We start from the raw sequence: 17,460 nt of genomic DNA, 5'->3' as shown, positions 1-17,460 counted from the left end.
CTCTTTGTATTGTGGCTATTTTAAAATAGGTTTAAATCTGGACCTTTACTTTAAGGTCTGTTTCCCTAGTTTGCAAGGATGGACTTGCTTACTGTTGGGAAAGTATTTTGAACCCCTCTGATCTAGTAAACTCATGTCTGAATACACATTGGCTCCCTTGTCCTATCTTTCAAACTTTTTTTAGATACAGGAAGTGGCAAGAAGAGAGAAGCCAAGTGACAATCACCAAGAAGATGGTAAATATTTTGTTCACAGTATTTTTCTCTATACTAATCAGAGAAATCTAGATGTGAGGGTATTTGGGAGAAGATGGAGATGTCTGGGGCATATAGTCCTGGAGCACTACATGATAAATTCTTTTCTGCTTGCAGAGTGGCTGCCCTGGATGCTTAGTGACCTGTGAGGCCTTTCTGGTTGAAGAGTGGATATTCTGACTTCCTTTGTTCTTAACTTTTTTGTATTGACTGACCAGTCCTTGTTTCTTTTTCTTACCTTTCTTGCCTTCTTTTGGATTTATTATGTTTTTATTCATCCATTTTTTCTTTCTGTTTCTATACTTTTGGTATTATTCCCAAAACTATAATATGTGTCCTTAACTTATTCAACTTTAAAATTAATCAATACCTTAACTCTTCTCTTGGATAATTCAAAGAACTTGAAGTACTTTACTCCTTTTAATCCCTCCTGATTTATGTATCTTTATTATTATGGATTTTAATTCTCTCTATATTTTTAAAAAAAACTCACAAGATACAATGTTCATTTGAATTTGTCCATGTATTTATCACTTTGCTCTTTACTTCTTTTTTTTTTATCTCAGACTTCCCTTCTGAAATAATTTTCCTCTAGCCTGTTGTACATTTTTTAGAATTTCCTTTAGTGTGGGACTGCTGGTGATGAACTCTTTCAGTTTTTGTTTGTCTGAAAATGCCCCTGCTTCGCTATTATTCTTTTTTTTTTTCACTATTATTCTTAAAGGAAATTTTGGCTAGGTATAAATTTCTATGTTGGCAGTTATTTCTTTCAGAATATTGAAAGTATTCCACTGTCTTCTATCTTCTGTTCTTGCCTTTGAGAAATCAGCTAGAAGGTTGTCACTTCTGCAAGGATAATCTCTTTCTTACCCTCTGGCTGCTCTCAAGATTTTTGAATTATCTTTGATTTTCTGCAATTTCACTATGATGTGTGGACTTGTTTTTATTTATCCTGTTTGATATTTATTACACTTGAATCTGTGAATTGTATCTCATTAGTTCTGGAAAGTGCTTTAAAAATTGTGTACCATTTTTTCTCTCTTGTCCTTCTGGAACTCTTGATTGAGTCAATGTATGTCAGAGACTTTAACTTTGTCCTCTTTGTCTTTTATTCTTTTATATTTTTCATCTTTTTTTTTTTTTGGTTTGATTTGCATTCTAGATAATTCCTTCTGACCCATCTTTAAATTTACTAACATTCTTTTCAGCTGTGTCTAATCAGCTGTTACATTTGCCTGTTGAATTCTTAATTTCAATAGTTTTATAAGTTTACTTTGATTCTTTCTCAAATCTGTTGGGTCACTTTTTATAAGCAGAAAATTTCCAGCTCTTTTTTATTTCTTTAAATATAATAAAAATAGCTGTCATATAGGCTGCATCTATTAACTGCATAATCTGAGGTTTTGTGTGTCTGTATTGTCTGGTTTTTTCTACTCATTCTCACCTGTATTGTCTCATTTCCTTTTTTGTTTGTTTTGGCTATTTGCTGGGTCTTGTATTTTAAAAACTACTTGTTGGAATGATTTAAAGTCTTATATGAAGGTATATTTTCAGATCAGATTTTCATTTGCTTCTACCAGGTGCCTAGGGCACTATCAGTTGGGGATCACCTTAATCTAAGTTCAAGGCTTGAGGCTTCCTGGACCACCCAGATGATACACAACAACATTACCAGTGTATAAGGGAAGGGCTGGTTTATAGTTTACCCTACTCTGAAGATTGTATCCTGCTTAGGGGTCCATCATCTTAATGTGTGTGTGTATGGGGTGGAGGGCTGAGGGGAATGGATCCTGAACTTGGACTTCTATACCTTTCACCCTAAAACTCCTTAGGGTAAAAGTGACTTTTAAGTGCTAGACTCACCTGTATGAATTCTTGCTGTTTCCTAGATTTTGGCCTAGAAATTCCTCACTAGCTTGTTAGCTCTTTGATGCTTTTAAGAACTTATATCATCCCATTTTTTAAATATCTTCAACAAGAGGGGTAGTCTGAAATATCTAATCTCATTACTTGTTCTTAGATTCTTTTTGTTACAAAAAGATATTGTTCTAAAACCTTTCCCCCACTGTATATATTGGCTCTTGGTTAAAATACCGATATTCTTAACAGGTCCTATAGAGATAGAAGATACTTGATTACACTTTTTAAAGTTAATGCGACTAACTCAGATATAGTATTTTTTGTTTCCTAAGGAAGCTCTTCAAGCATATGAATCTCTGAAAGCCCCAAAGAGCACAAAGACTTCTCTTTTTGTCTGGCGCTCTACATGTCCCACTCTGAGGCTTTTTAGAGATGACAGATACAGCTGTCTGAGAGAAATGCTTTATAGCTGGATTAGGGTTTTCATAGGTTTTGCATTTCCTACCATTTAATTGGCTTAGGATAGTGGTTCCCAATGTGTGAACCTAGATCCTCTAGGTGGGGTAGGAGTGGGATTAGCTTTATTGTGAGAAGACTGAAATCATAGACCTACCAACTATTGTCTATACACTGGATATGTAAGACCACAACTCTTATCATGTGGGGGTGCACCAAAATAGTGAAAATAATGTATAGAAAACTCTGACACTACAGTTTTAGAAGGAAATTCCTAGGGGATTAAGTTGACATGAAATTTATCTCCAGAATGTCACAGATTCTTTACTGTTTATACAGTGCCCAAGCATGTTTTGTTGTTGTTCCATGCAGGAGTCCTTTCATCACTTTATGCTACCCTTTATCAAAATTATAAATCATCTCTTCCTAAGAATTTTTTATGGTAGACAAAGATATACTCAGTGAATGGGGGTACCCTAAGAAGAATTCTCATTGTATTTTGTTTCTCCCCGCCTTGGTGATGTTTAGAATTCAGACACTACTCGCCTCATCAGTCTACAGTTCGATCCCCAGAGAAGATGGTTAGAGAAGGGTACCGAATATCTTTTTTGGACAGTAAGTCTTCAGGTTCTTCTCCAGAAAAGGACATGATACCAAAACCTGATACTTACCAGCTTACCCATGATGTCTCAGTGGGTAAACGACTGGATGTTGGTGATTCTAGCCAGATTCATCCCTATCAGTTACCTTCAGATGTTTGTCTAGAAAATTATGATAGTCATTCTCAAAATCTATCCCTGCATGGAAGTCTTGGTAAAAGGCCTCAGAGAAGCAAGAACTACCAAGAATATAGCACAAAGCCTTCAAATAACGTGAAGGCCACCACATCCCATTCCTGTGGAGACTTACTGACTTCTCTGTCAAACCCTGACTCCAGCACTGGAAGGCTTTTGAAGCTTAGTTCAGGTAATAGCTTCTTTTCGGTTCATAGGTTTCTTTTATAGGCACGAAGATTGAAGTATAACTGGAAATTTTGGAATTAACATTTCTTAAATTGCATTAGCATTTCTTATATTGTAGTTCATGGTCACTAGTGGTCCATAGAACCTCCAGAAATCTGCAGGGTATGAGTTTAACATGATAGATATGTTAGAGAAAATTTGTAGAAATGCAGACTTCATAACTATATGTTATTTTAGTTAAACAGCATCCTGAGACATATTTCTAGTAACATCTAGTCTTCTCTGGCCACAGTCACTTCTGTTCTGAGTTACTTTTTCAGAAGAAGCTAGTTTCAGGGTAAGTGTTGGAGACCACTCCACTTCAGTTATTTATTTATTTATTCAGCAAAATATACTGAATACCTACTGTGTGCCAGATACTATTCTAGCTCTGCAAACAAAAATAAAGTTCCATGTATATTTTACTATAATAAAAAAGGTCCCTACTTTCATGGAACTTCTATTCTAAAGGGATAAGACAGATTAAAAAAACAAGTTATAAATATATATCAGCTTATGATAAGTGTTGTGAAGAAAAATAATATAAGGGTATAGAGAGTAATATGGAGGAGCTGCTGTTTCGGAGAGAATGGTCAGGGAAAGCTTCTCTGATTAGATGCCATAAAAGTAGAGACTTGAATGAAGTGAGAGTGTGAGCTGTGTAGATAACCGGGGAAAGAACATTTTAGACAGTGGAAATGGTAAGTGCAAAGTTCCTGAGGCTGGGACATGCTTGGCATTTCAAGTAACAGTGAGGAGGACAGAGCTCATGCAGCAGAGTGAGCAAGGTGAAATGTATAGATAAATTCAGGTAGCCAGACATTTATTCTGGGTCAGATCAGAAGCTGTTGGAAAGTTTGTAGCAGAGGAGTGACATGATCTTAGTTGAAAATATGCTGGCTGCTGGGTTGAGAATAGACAATGGGGAGGAAAGATAGAAAAAATAGATAGAATACAGATAAGAAATGATGGTAGCTTGGACTAGAGAGATAGCAGTGGAGGGGGTGATAAATAGTCAGATTCTGAATATGTTCTGAAGATAACACTCCATGATTTGTTGGTGGATTGAGGGTGAAGTGTGAGAGAAAGGAGGTCAAGGATGATTCCTAAATTTCAAGTCTGAATAAATGGAAGAATGGAGTTACCATTTTCTCAAGTGGAAAAGAGTGTGAGGAACAGGCTTTAGGGTAGATATCAAGAACTGATCTTAGACATCTTAAGTTTGAGTTGCCTATTAAAACTTCTCAGAGATGCCAATTTGATAATTAGAGACATTAGTCTGGAGTTCAGGGAAGAAGGTAGGCCTGGGAATTAAAAGTGTATAAATGGCATTAAAACTGAGACTGGATGAAATCTCCCCTAGGGAGTGAATATAGATAGAAAGGAAATCCAAGGACTAATCTGAGCCCTCCAACAATTAGAAATCTAGTAGATGAAGACAAAACTATCACGGAGAGCAAGAAAGAGGCAGCTAGTAAGGGAGGAGAAAAAAAGCCAAGAGACAGTGGTTTCTTGGAAGCCAAGTGAACAATATGTTTCAAGAAGGGAGTGATAAATACAGCATCAGATGTCTTTAACACTTCTGGGACAGAGTAGTGATCATGGTACTTGGCAACACAGTGAGCAGGTTCAGGAGACGTGTGGTTAATAAAAGCCTTGCTGAGGTGAGTTCAAGAAAGATTTGAAGGAGAAGCAATAGAGGTACTGAATATATACAACCCCTTCAAGGAGTTCTGCAGTGAAGAGAAGCAAAGAAATGGAACTATAGCTGGAAGAGGGGATGGAATCAAGGAGATCATGGTGGAAATGATCCAGTAGAGGGAAAATTGATGATTCAGGATAGAAAAGGGAAAATTACAGGGAAAAAAAATTGAGGGTTAATCAAGAGGAGAAGGAATCCAGTCTACCAGTGGAGAGGTTGACCTTAGATAGAAGCACAGACAGCTGATCTGGTACAACAAGAAGGAAGACAGAGAATTTACAGATACAAATACAGATGGAATTGGTAGATTTAGTGGCAGTATCATGTAAATGTTTTCTTTGATTGCCTCTGTTTTGCTCAGGGAAATAAAGAGATCGGCACCCGAGAGTGAGGAGGGAGAAGATGTTGGAAGTTAGGGAAGAGAGATATGAAATAGTGATCTCAAAGAATAGAAGAGTAAATTGATAGGAGTAATGTGTTAGGATAGCTGGGCCCAGTTAAGATACTGGTTATGAATTTAAAGTGAAGATAGTAAAAGAGATAGCATGTTGTTCTCCAGCTACTTCCCACCGCTCTGGTGTAGGCTTAGAGTATGTAGACAGTTGGATTTAACCAGAGTTGGGGTTTTGTTAGGTGGAGGGAGAGACAAAGTATCCAGAGAGTTGAGGGTATATATACTAGGGAGAGGTTATTATGACCCTTGGACTCCAGGCAGGGCAAGGATAGAAGTGAGACATAAGAGAGTTGAAGGGCAGGTTCATCTCCTGGCCTATTTCCTTCACAGATCTGTATGCCACAACCCATTTCAACAGTGACCCTGCTCTGCTGGTCAATGTAGAGCAACAATTATCTACCAGCCTTGGTGATGTAACACCAGCACATGGTTCTTTCCCAAACAACTCTGTCCTGGGAGACTCTCTGCGAACACTGCTATTTCCTACTGGGACTTCAGAAAACAAAGAGAGTTTGACCAAGAGGTCATTAAGCCCATCAAGGAGAGGATTCAAACGGAAGGACAATATCCTTGCCACCCTGAATCCAAAGCATGGTTTCAGAGATGTTACAGGCAATGAGGCAAGTGTTGGCTTGTTTGTGCTTGTGCAAAAACACATCAGATATGAGACCACAATGGGGTTCTGTTTTGGATGTGGTGGTTCTGATCAAGAGCAGTGGAAATTCAAAGGGATTTTTAGAAGTCAGTGGATAATACTGCCAGGCCAAAGCCTGTGATTCTTCTGCTCTTAAGCAAGTCATTCTCCTGCCACATTTCCTCATTTCTGCCTCAGGGAGCCCCTAATCTACTTCCAGAGCATAAACATGGTGGGCAAGTACTTTGATAGTAAGAGGTCACAGATAGAGTTTACCACAGGAAGAAATGTAGAAGTTGCCAGGGGCTCAGGATTGACTGAAGAGTGATCTCTGTGGCATTGATGTTTATACTGTTACCGTGTTTACATATTTGCTTTGGCCACAAATGACTGACTTGCTTGGGGTGTTTCTTCTAAAAGCATTGCTTTTCTGTTAAGAAATTAAAATTATTACAATTTTTTTCCCAAAGTAGCAGCAAGCAGAAGATGAACTAGATTATCCAAGGGATTTTTAGCTGAGTGTTGGTTCAGAGAATGAACAACAAATCAAGAACCATTCCCACATATACAACTCATTTTATAAAATTGTAGTATAATAGTGTTATACAATAGAACTTCATTATTATTCAGTTCTTACACAGTAACTAAGTTTTGTCACTGCTTTTGCATACATCCCTTCATGGAGAATGCCTTCCACTCTCCTCTTATCTGTTTGAATATTAATTTTTCTCCAGGTCCTACTTTCATCATGAAGCTTTCTCATTAGTTAAAGGAATCATAGCTCTCAGGGCATTCTCTTCCCTTGAGCCCATAATTGTTTGTCATATAAATCATTTACCATTTAATCATTTACTGCCTGTATGACAGAAACATTATGCTGTACACCAGAAATTGATACGACATTGTAAACTGACCATACTTCAATTTAAAAAAAAAAAAAAGCAGAAAAAAAATCATTTACTGCCTTCTGAGAAAACAGGGGATTTGGTCAAAAACAACTGTTTTCTACTCACTTATTTTTCAGTTGTCGGAAATCTTTTTGCACATTGGCATGGATTTATAAAGGTTTGTTTTGTTTTGGTTTGATTTTTGGTTTTTTGGTTGTTTATTTTTTTACCCTTTAAATACTTCCTATTCTGTTTTCAAGATTTGGAGGTGGTTATAATTTTTGTGCACCAAAGAGGGCAGTCTTGTAATACTTTTTGACTTTTTGGTCCCTTTTTGTTTTCCCTTTTCAGCCACTATTTTTACAGACAAGAGCACTGGGTGTTAATGTTTTTAAGGTGAAGGTACAGCATCACTTAGGATATTTGGGTGCTATATTAATAAGATATGTTCTAGGAAATTTTTTCACCTCTATTTCATGTTGTATTGTTAAAACAGCAATTAAAATATCAATGCACTATTCTGGATTGTCTTAAAAATTCCTATTTCTTTTTTCCTGTTAGATACTATATTTCTTTATATGAAAAGTTATAAAAGAGCTGCTTGAATATAAATATAAAAGAAATACACTGTCAAGTTTGTAGAAAGGTATAAGTCAGAAAATTGCTAAAAAAAAAAAAGCATTTTTAAAGTTACAAAAAATAATCCCATGACACACAAAATTAAACCAAACATGCATTTGTGATTAGAAAATTTATTTTTGACCAACTGACTTTAGAATCATAGACAAATTTTAAAAATTAATTAAATTAATTAATTTTTTAAATTAATTTTTAAAATCGGGGTATTAGAAATTGAACCCAGGACGTCATGCATGCTAAGCATATGATCTACCACTGACCTATATGCAGCCCCCTAAAAGTTATTTTTTCAAAAACCATGAGGCATAATTTGCTGAAAATTAAGGCTCACTCATAAAAAATAATAAAATTATTCCAAAGTTCATAATAACCCCCAGTCTCACCACATTGTGACACATGAAAGAAAATGTGTAAAAACATATATAACTTTCTAAGTTGCTCCATGATACTTGTACAGAATTACCAATACATGAAAAGCCAATATTTGTTTTTAACAGGATCTTCTAAAGTGGGCTTGTGGTATAACCATACTTCCTATGACTTTTCCTCTTAATCAGTTGTTAACTTCTTAAAGGACCTCATCTTTTACTTCCTCATATGTTCATAGTCCTTATATAGAACTCTAAATGCACATTAATCAGTGTTTAGTACAGATCTGTTGAATAAATGTTAATCACACTTGTAATGCTTTTCCCTATTAATCAGAGGCCACATGTGTGACTCAAGTCATAAATATCACTGTCTGGTGTTCTGCTTCACTGTTGTCAGATATGACAGCATTAGCTAGTTAATCAGCTATAGTTTTTATATCAAAAGAGCCAAAGATTGAGAAAATAAATTGGTTGTTTTTGATATATATCAGCTTTATTGAAGTCCCTTGAGACCCTACAGAAAAGATTGGTAGATAGATATGAGGTATATGACTATATATTTAGTCATGTCTGAATGAATAAAAAACAATTGGGAATTTTACTGGACAGCTCTACCTATACATCTATATACATAATATTCTTACTGAATAAAAAGTATCTTTAGTACTGGGTCCAAAAATCATATTTCACATAACATTAAAAATGTTATAGGACATTCATGGGGAAGGTACAGCTAAATGGGAGAGCACATGCTTAGCATGCACAAGGTCCTGGGTTCAATCCCCAGTACCTCCATAAAAATAAATAAATAAAAACCTAATTATTTCTCCCCCCTAAAAAAAGACTGAGAAAGAAAGAAAGAAAGAAAGAGAAATAAGAGTTTTAAAAAATAAAATGTTATAGGACATTTTTATTATCTATTAATACAATAAATATAAGTTTATGAGTGTATAACTTTTAAGTTACTCCCCATTTTATGTATGATATATAATACTTTAAAAAACGTTCTGTAGTTTAACCTTCCATATTATGTAACATAATACCTCGAGCCATAGACATAGGTGTTAAAACATTTTTTGTTTTCTTCTGAAAATCTACAGAAAATTATGATAGAGGATACTATTACCTTGGAAATTATCCTTATATTATTGTATTTGCCTTGGACATAAATAATATTCTATTCAAATCCAAACTAAAAGATGAAACCAACTCTCTCTTTTTCTTAATGTTAACACTTTAATTTTAAATGTTTGGACTCTTACTTCCCTTATTGTGTAAGAATGACAAATGGTTGTTGTTGTTTTTTCTTTTTTTTTCTTGAGCCTCTCTCTAGTGACCTGGGCAGTTTGCATGATTTACCTGGAAACCACAGCCCCCCAGTCTCTGCCAGAACCTCCCATGTGGCTACTGTCCTCAGACAGCTCCTGGAGCTTGTGGATAAGCACTGGAATGGCTCCGGGTCCCTACTTCTCAACAAGAAGTTTCTTGGTGAGTGCATGCTCAGTTCCTGGAGAAGGGCTTGGATCTTGCTTTTGCTCTGTGTTCCAATAAAAAGCTCACTCAGCCTCCTTAACTTGCAGGGGAAATTGTTCTCATGATCACTTACCAATATTTCTCAGCAACACAAGTCTGCATTTTTCTCATAATTTTCTTCCCTGTTTGTTTTTATCAGCACTCTTCTCTCATGTACCAATTGTCTTGTCCCTCCTGTGACTTGTTTTTTGGTAGTCTTTGAGTAATATATAGAGTGATGAGATGTCAAATAAAGCATGGTCGTGTTAATGAATACAAAAGGATTTTATGATTCTTAGGAAAGTGCCAATAGTAAATGCAACAGAAATTGGGTTTGATCATCAGAGTTCTGAGAAGCCCGTTGAAACATTATGATTTTAAAAACTCAAATAACTAAATGACCTGGACTCTTTTTAGCACTTCTTTTTTAGGAACTTGGGGGAAAACAGTTTTGCAAATATTTCCCCCATGTGTTTATTTGTTGTGTAATGAAAGAAGAATTCAAGGAGCTTGTGGTGGTGGTAACGTTTAAGTAAAAACTGGAAACTAAAGTTGTTTGGGCTTAACTTTTTTTTTTTTTTTTTTAATTTCTAAAGGGACATGCAGGAGAAGTATTAGCCCAGTTAATTTCCTTCCCACATTGATCCTTTGCTCTTGTTTTGTAGGAAGTTATCCCCAGGAGCCACTCATCAGTGATCAGAGAATAGCATAGAGTATGCATTCATGAGGGTCTGCTGTTGTTTCTCCATAGATGTGGGACATAATTTTTTATCTCCATCATGAAAAGCCTCTTGCAGCCATTTAATCAATTCTTGTAAAAAGGGGATATTAGATTAACCCTTTTTGTCCTACAGAGCTCGTAGTTATCAACTAGGAATTCTGTGCTTTGGCTTTTAAGATTGGCCCGTGTGCCCAACCTGAATTTTTGGCAGGTCCTGCCCGAGATCTGCTTCTGACTTTGGTAGTCCCTGCTCCTTCTCAGCAGTGGTGTCGCTCACAATCTGAAGACACATCAAAAGCCTTCCGCAGGAGGGAGATGGAACTGAAGGAGGCTGGGCAGCTGGTTCCTAATGACATGGTATGCTGCTTTCATCTTCCTTTCCTACTCTTCCTTTACTAGAAAAAGATGGGGCAGCAAGACTAGAACAGCTCTTTGCCATAAAGATCACCATCACCATGAACACCTAGATATTTATGAACCAAAATAGAGAAAATTCAGTCTGCACAAATCAGGATCACAAAATTTGCAGGGACAACTTGGAGGTTTTGCAAGGATGACTCCCTAGTCCTAGTCCTAATCCAAAAATTCTAAGGAAAGACTTGAAATGGACAAAGAAAAAAAAGACCCTAGAATGAAAACATTTAGGACCCTGTTCTTGAAGGTTATGTTTTGATTCCAATGAGGAAAGTTAGATGTCTCTGGGATTGTCTTTCCTCCCTTCTGATGGAGCAGAGGGCCCTAAATCAGGGGCTGTTCCTAGAGCAACAGGCTACTGGCTCTGTCTGGGAGAGAGAGAACTGACTCATATCCTTAGAGTTTTTTCCCCCTTTTCTTCACATAAGAGGATTTTCAGACATCACGTTCAGTTTCTAGAAACTTCAGATAGGGGACTCAGAATGCTGGCCACTTGTCAGAACAACCACTTGTTCTGTAAGAGTAGTGGATAACTCACAGGAAAGATTGCAGTTCTATGTGATAAATTTGTTTGCTGCGCTTGAGCTACTTTACCGGTGCATTAAAATTCTAGAGAGAAAGTCAGAGAGATGCTGACCTCCATTTGAGGTGGGAAGCCCCATAAAAAAGACCACCAGGACCCCCAGGCAGGGCCACTACTCTCCTGACAGCACCATCTGGTTCCCTGGCCCAGCAGCTCTATCTCACTTTTTGCCTCTGAAACAGCTTACTTCTAGGAAAGTGGAACTTACCGCTAAAATTCTGTTGGTTCTCTAAGCTAACTCCTGATTGGTCCATTTGTAGTACTTCATGTGCATGGAACTCACTCCTGATTGGTTACTTCTTTCACTCCTGATTGGTCCATTTCCTTCACTCCTGATTGGTTATTTCTCTCCCTCCTGATAGGTCCATTTCTACAAAGCTTGTTGCTAATTAGTTAACTTTTGTTATACCTTATTTGCATATGATGTTGCAAAGTGTAAGCTGGCAGCCTATAAAAGCCTACATAAACCTACAGACAGGGTCCAGAGCTTGGAGCGTTAACCCCTCTGGGCCTGCTGGCATAATAAACCTGAGTTCTCCAACTCTCTGAGTGCTGCTTGGTCTCTTGCCTGGATCTAGGTTGCTGTCACAACTGAGCTGTAACACTGAACTGTAACACACTTTTCTGCAACACATTCAGTTTATCACCAAACAGAGGAAAGATTCCTTCAGTTTTTTAAAAGCACTCGTTAGAATTTCAGATTCTTAATGTGTTTGTATTTTGCTTTTTTTGGGGGTGTGTGGAATTAATTAGGTTTGTTTATTTATTTATTTAAATAGAGGTACTGGGGATTGAACCCAGGACCTCATGCATGCTAAGCACGCACTCTCCCACTGAGCTATACTCTCCCCTCTGTATTTTGTTTTCTAACCTAAAGGAAAGTTTGAAGCAAAAACTGGTCAGAGTACTGGAAGAAAACCTCATTTTGTCAGAAAAAATCCAGCAATTGGAGGAAGGTGCTACCACCTCAATAGTGAGTGGGCACAAGTCCCACACTTCTGGTAAGTTCAGGAAAGCAACATGTGGTACATCCCAAGACAACTGTTTGTTTATAGATGACCCAGTTAATAATCTTCATCATCCAGAGCTCACATGGCTTCCTAAATGGAAACAATAATTTGCCTCAGAGAGTTGTAATGCAGGTAGCTTAACTTACCAGATGTAACTCTTTTATCAGTGTAAAGCATTTACAAATGTTATTATTGTCATTATTTTGGGGAATGACACTTATTTTTTCTGATTATAGCAGAAGATGGTGTTCTTTTCAAAAAACTTGAAAAGTATAAGGAAAATATAACCCCACTACCCAGCAGTAACTACCATTAGTGTTTTTGGTATATTTTCTTTCACCATACCTTTATACATATATATTTAACTCAGAATAAAAATTTATGTCTTGATTTTTTTAAAAATAATTTACATACAACAAAATGTACACATTTTAAGTTTGATGACATTGACATATATATATGCACTCATTTAGTTCCATTCAATGAAAATACAGAACATTTCTGTTACTCTAGAAAGTTCCTTCAGACCCTTGTGCAGTTTCCCCTACTCTCTACCCTAGGCAATCTGATTTCTACAATCTATGTTAATAGCATAGGCATGTCCTATAACATCACACGAATATATCATATTTATTTAGTCCTCTATATAGTTGTTTTTAATGTTAGCTATTAAAAATAAAGCTGACATTATAACATTGTAAATAATTCTAAGATTTCCAAACATTCAAAAGACTTGAAATAGAAGGAAAGACCCTAGAGTGAAAATGCTTCTCTAAGATTCTCTTTCTTCTCTTCTGATGGAGCTGAGCCCCAATATTTATGCTATGATAAATAGTGCAGCTGTTAACATCTATGTATATAGACCTTTGTTTACATTTTAGACCATTTTCCTAGGAGACATTCCTAGAAGTAGAATTAATAGGTTAAAAGATGTGGACATTTTTGAGGCTTTTGTTACACATTGCCAAATCATTTCCAAGAAAGGTGATTTCAGTTTACACTCACATTGACAAAAAGTATGTATTTGAATGCTGTTTCATTCCACCCTTGCCAACACTGGGTTATTTATTTAATTTTTTCTATTATAGCAAGTGAAAATATCCCATTGAAGTCTTGATTTGTACTACTTTATTATTGGTATAGTTTAGGTAGATAAAGTCTATCCTTGACATTAATAAACTACCTCAGCACCACTAAACAAACATTATGGGTATTTGGATTTATATAAGAAATTTGACTTAGAAGTCAACATTGAATTTCCAGAGTTGAATCGCATCACTATCTGATACTTATAAGTCTGAATAATCAAGAATCAGTCTCCACTTACCTATGCTGAAAATAAACAGGTGTTTGTTCACAAGATACCTCCTTTCAGTCAGCTATGAGGCCCAGTACTCTACTGTGGATTACTGGTGATAAATACAGCTGTTGTAGCCCCGATTTCCACCTTCCAGAAACTTGCTACTCAAAATGTGAGCCACAGAACATTAGCATCACCTGGGAGCTTGTTATAGAATATTTGCCCTCACCTCAGACATACCGAATCAGAATCTTCTTTTTTTAGCAAGATCTCCAGGTGATTTGTAAATTTATTAAAGTTTAAGAAGCACTGTTCTAGAAGATTAACTTGCTTAGGACCAGAGTTCCTGTACTTTTGCCTATCTTGTTGCAGGCAGTGGTATCATATTTGGAAAACTAAGTATGAATGCCTTGGCCACAAATCCAGTTTCTGCAAGCACTCATTGAGTTACTACTATGTGCCTGACACAGTTCTAGATGTTTTCACATAGTCCATATGGAGTGAAGGACATACATTCAGGAACTAAAATGGCGAATACAGAGAGACCTAATATTTGTTGATTGCACAGATGTCTCACTGATTCCTTACAACAGTGCTGTGGGGCAGGGTTACTACCTCTAGTGAAACTCAGAAAAGTGGACTAACATGCAGTATTAAGTGGTTGAATTTTAATTCAGATATGTCTGTTGCTAAACCCCATATTCTTGCCACCATATCTGCTGTCTCCAAGGGAAGGAATGGTGAATGGAATGTGGAGGTGGGTGTAGTGGAGCCCCCAGTTCTTCAAGATGTCCACCTTACCACCCAAGCTCTGTTCAAAGACTAGCTGCTTGGAATCCTGCTCACTCCCTGGCTACTGTAATCTTTGTAGATGATCTCCTGTGCAAAAACCAACAGCTAAACATGCAAGTGGCTTACCTGAACCAGGAGCTTGCCCAGCTGAGAAAGCTGGAGGAGACAGTGGCCCTTCTCCACGAAAGTCAGAGGTAGGATTGGGTCTATCTAGCTAGCTTCTGGAAGCAGATGTTTACTTCCTTTATCTCCTTTGTTTTACTTGGCAAATTAATATCTATATATTTTTCAAATTAACTCTGTCCTGTGTGTAAACCACCTATATCCAGACCAGTTAGCTCAGGGATCAAAATAATATTTTCCAGAACACACTAGGAACTACTAAATATCTTTGCTGGCACTGTTGGGTTACAATACCTCAATAATAAGTAGTTTCTCACGGGATCCAACAGGACCCTTGTTTGGGTCAGCTAGCTTTCCTTGTTTATAATGTACTCCTAAAATCAGCCATCTTGCTCTTCTGGAAAATGCATACCTGCTATTGGTCACAGAAGAGACATCAAGAACACTTAGAGAAAGTAATAGGGAAAGAATTCAGTCTATGTGTGCTCTTCAGAGGAGCTTAATAACATTAACCTCTTCAAACACCAGTACCCTCAGGAGGCAGGCTAGACAAATCAGAAGAGGCCTCAAGACTATTGGCACATTTACAGAAGCCCTTGAAATTCTGATTTGCCAAACACCTTTACTAGGACTTTCAATGAAACGTAAATATAAGAACTCCGTTCCCAAACCTTCAACCCCAAACTTCACTTCCTGATTTTCCCTGGACTAGCCTCATAGTCAGAGGACTTGGCCTAGGCTCATTCTGGCTGGCTTAAAAAAAAAAAAAACCTTTTTATTATAATTATTTCAAATATATACAAAAGTAGAGTGACTAGCATAAATTCATGGTTCTCAAACTTGGATGTGTATCAGAATCACCTGAAAAACTTGTTGAGGAGCAGATTGCTGGTTCCACCCCAGAGTTTCTGATTCAGCAGATCTGGCCTGGGAACTGAGAATTTGCATTTCTAATAAGTTTCCAGGTGATGCTGTTGCTTCTGGCCTGGGGTCCACACTTTGAGAACATTAGGGTATATCTCTTTAGTGATGTACAAATTACTATATTTTAGAGTAACTTGAAATAATTCTTCTGTGTGTTATTAAACCATCAATTCAATATATGGGTTCAATTTGTTTTTGATTCATAGGGAATATTTTTATTATTTTGATTTAATCTTGTTTTACAATTATGTAAAACATATGTATTTATATGGTCCCAAAATCAGATCTATAAAATAAGATAAATTCAGACAAATCTATCTTCCTTACCTGTCTCCCCTATCCTTTCCTTCCCTCCCACTAGCCTTCCATTGCAGATTTGGGTGTGTATTTGTATTCCCCCTCTATTACATAAAAAGAGGCATAATGTTGTTTTAACATTTTACCTTAGAAATCATTTCACAGTGGTGTATAGAGTTAGTTCCCACTCTCATCTTTTTGTAGATGCATAGGACTCCATTGTGTACTTATTTAATTAGATGAACATCTAGGTTGACACTATTTTGCCATTACAAATAGTGCTGCAATGTATTGTATATGCATCTTTTTGCGGGGAGGGGAGCAGTCTCTGATACCCTCTAACTACGTGGTAATACAGAGTCCAAGAATACAGTCATGACTAGCACCATTAGTTTAATTGGAGAGACAGATAGATTAGAAGTAGAAATTAATATTTGGGGATAGAAATTGGAGGTCAGGCACCAGTCTCCCAGTGCCTCTACTTACCTCATCAGGAAAGTGCTTTGGAAAGAATAGAACAATCACTATATAAAATGTGAACTATGTTATTGCTGCAGTCAGTCTGGAACATAATCAAACAGAACTGTAATGAATAAACTGTAGGCCTGCTTTTAAAATAACCCACTCATAAATCGGAGAAGTCTTTCTATTTAAAGATGTTACTTCATTTTACATTTATCTTTAGCAAATGTTTCAGGTCTGAATGGCATCTACTTTGCTTTTATGACTTTGTGATCGTCTTTTCCCCCCATGCCTCAGATCCCTGGTGGTAACTAATGAGTATCTGCTGCAGCAGCTGAATAAAGAGCAAAAAGGTCATTCTGGGAAAGCACTTCTGCCTCCTGCGAAGAGTCATCATTTGGGGAGATCATCGCCCTTTGGGAAAAGCACGCTGTCTTCCTCCTCACCAGTGGCACATGATACGGGTCAGTATCTAATACAGAATGTTTCAGGCTCCGTCCCAGAGCCTAGTCTATGGAGCTAGCACTGAACACCTTCTTTGCAGCTTTCCTCTCAGCTTTGGGGGGTGCTCAGTATCATTGCCATTTGTATGGTGGTATTTTCTCACAAGATTAAGAAAAAAAAATATTATTTTGATTACATTATCTTGGTCCTGTTTATTTCTCTTTTTAATCTCCTCCCATCAAGTCATTCTTTCCTCTGCACACATAAATAGTTGGCACTTAGTCCTAGGCATTATATCACATAGAAATATTTGGCTGAAAATGTCAAAAAGGAAAAAACACTAGATACTTTTCCCAAGTGTCATTTGAAACTGTGTAGTAGGAAAATTTAAAAAAGAGCATCCATGGCCAGGTATGTTTTTTGTTAGAAGAAATTTCAGAGAATCTCTATTGATTGGTTCATCAAACATGTTTTGAGTTTCCTCTCACCACAGAGAAAAATTGACAAGGTCTAGTGTCTGTCCTGGAGCAGCCAGCAGTTTAGGTGGGGAGAAAAGCAAAAACTAATGTGATGGAGCTCAAAGCTTAGCACTGGTACCAAAGGACTAAATAAAAGCCTAG

At 37.0% G+C, this 17,460-nt stretch overlaps 1 protein-coding gene across 5 annotated transcripts in view; it reads left to right on the top strand.

Annotated features, from left to right (window-relative positions):
* The window catches only part of LRRC36 (leucine rich repeat containing 36), a 48,421-nt gene extending 31,384 nt beyond the window's left edge, over window positions 1-17,037 (top strand). For 3 of the 5 annotated variants that reach the window (XM_074370575.1, XM_074370574.1, XM_074370572.1), the window contains exons 7-14: window positions 185-236; window positions 3,099-3,536; window positions 6,058-6,347; window positions 9,581-9,746; window positions 10,703-10,848; window positions 12,366-12,489; window positions 14,670-14,784; window positions 16,694-17,037. In XM_074370575.1, the coding sequence (XP_074226676.1) occupies window positions 185-236; window positions 3,099-3,536; window positions 6,058-6,347; window positions 9,581-9,746; window positions 10,703-10,848; window positions 12,366-12,489; window positions 14,670-14,784; window positions 16,694-16,919 (1,557 nt within the window). In that variant the 3' untranslated portion in view covers window positions 16,920-17,037. The remainder of the gene's footprint in view (window positions 1-184; window positions 237-3,098; window positions 3,537-6,057; window positions 6,348-9,580; window positions 9,747-10,702; window positions 10,849-12,365; window positions 12,490-14,669; window positions 14,785-16,693) is intronic. The other 2 variants (XM_074370573.1, XM_074370576.1) reach the window with 2 other exon arrangements.
* The last annotated feature ends 423 nt before the right edge of the window (window positions 17,038-17,460 follow it).

Source organism: Camelus bactrianus, chromosome 9 (genome assembly GCF_048773025.1).
Source record: "Camelus bactrianus isolate YW-2024 breed Bactrian camel chromosome 9, ASM4877302v1, whole genome shotgun sequence".
Taxonomy (NCBI): Eukaryota; Metazoa; Chordata; class Mammalia; order Artiodactyla; family Camelidae; genus Camelus; species Camelus bactrianus.
This window is presented reverse-complemented; position numbering and strand designations above follow the sequence as displayed.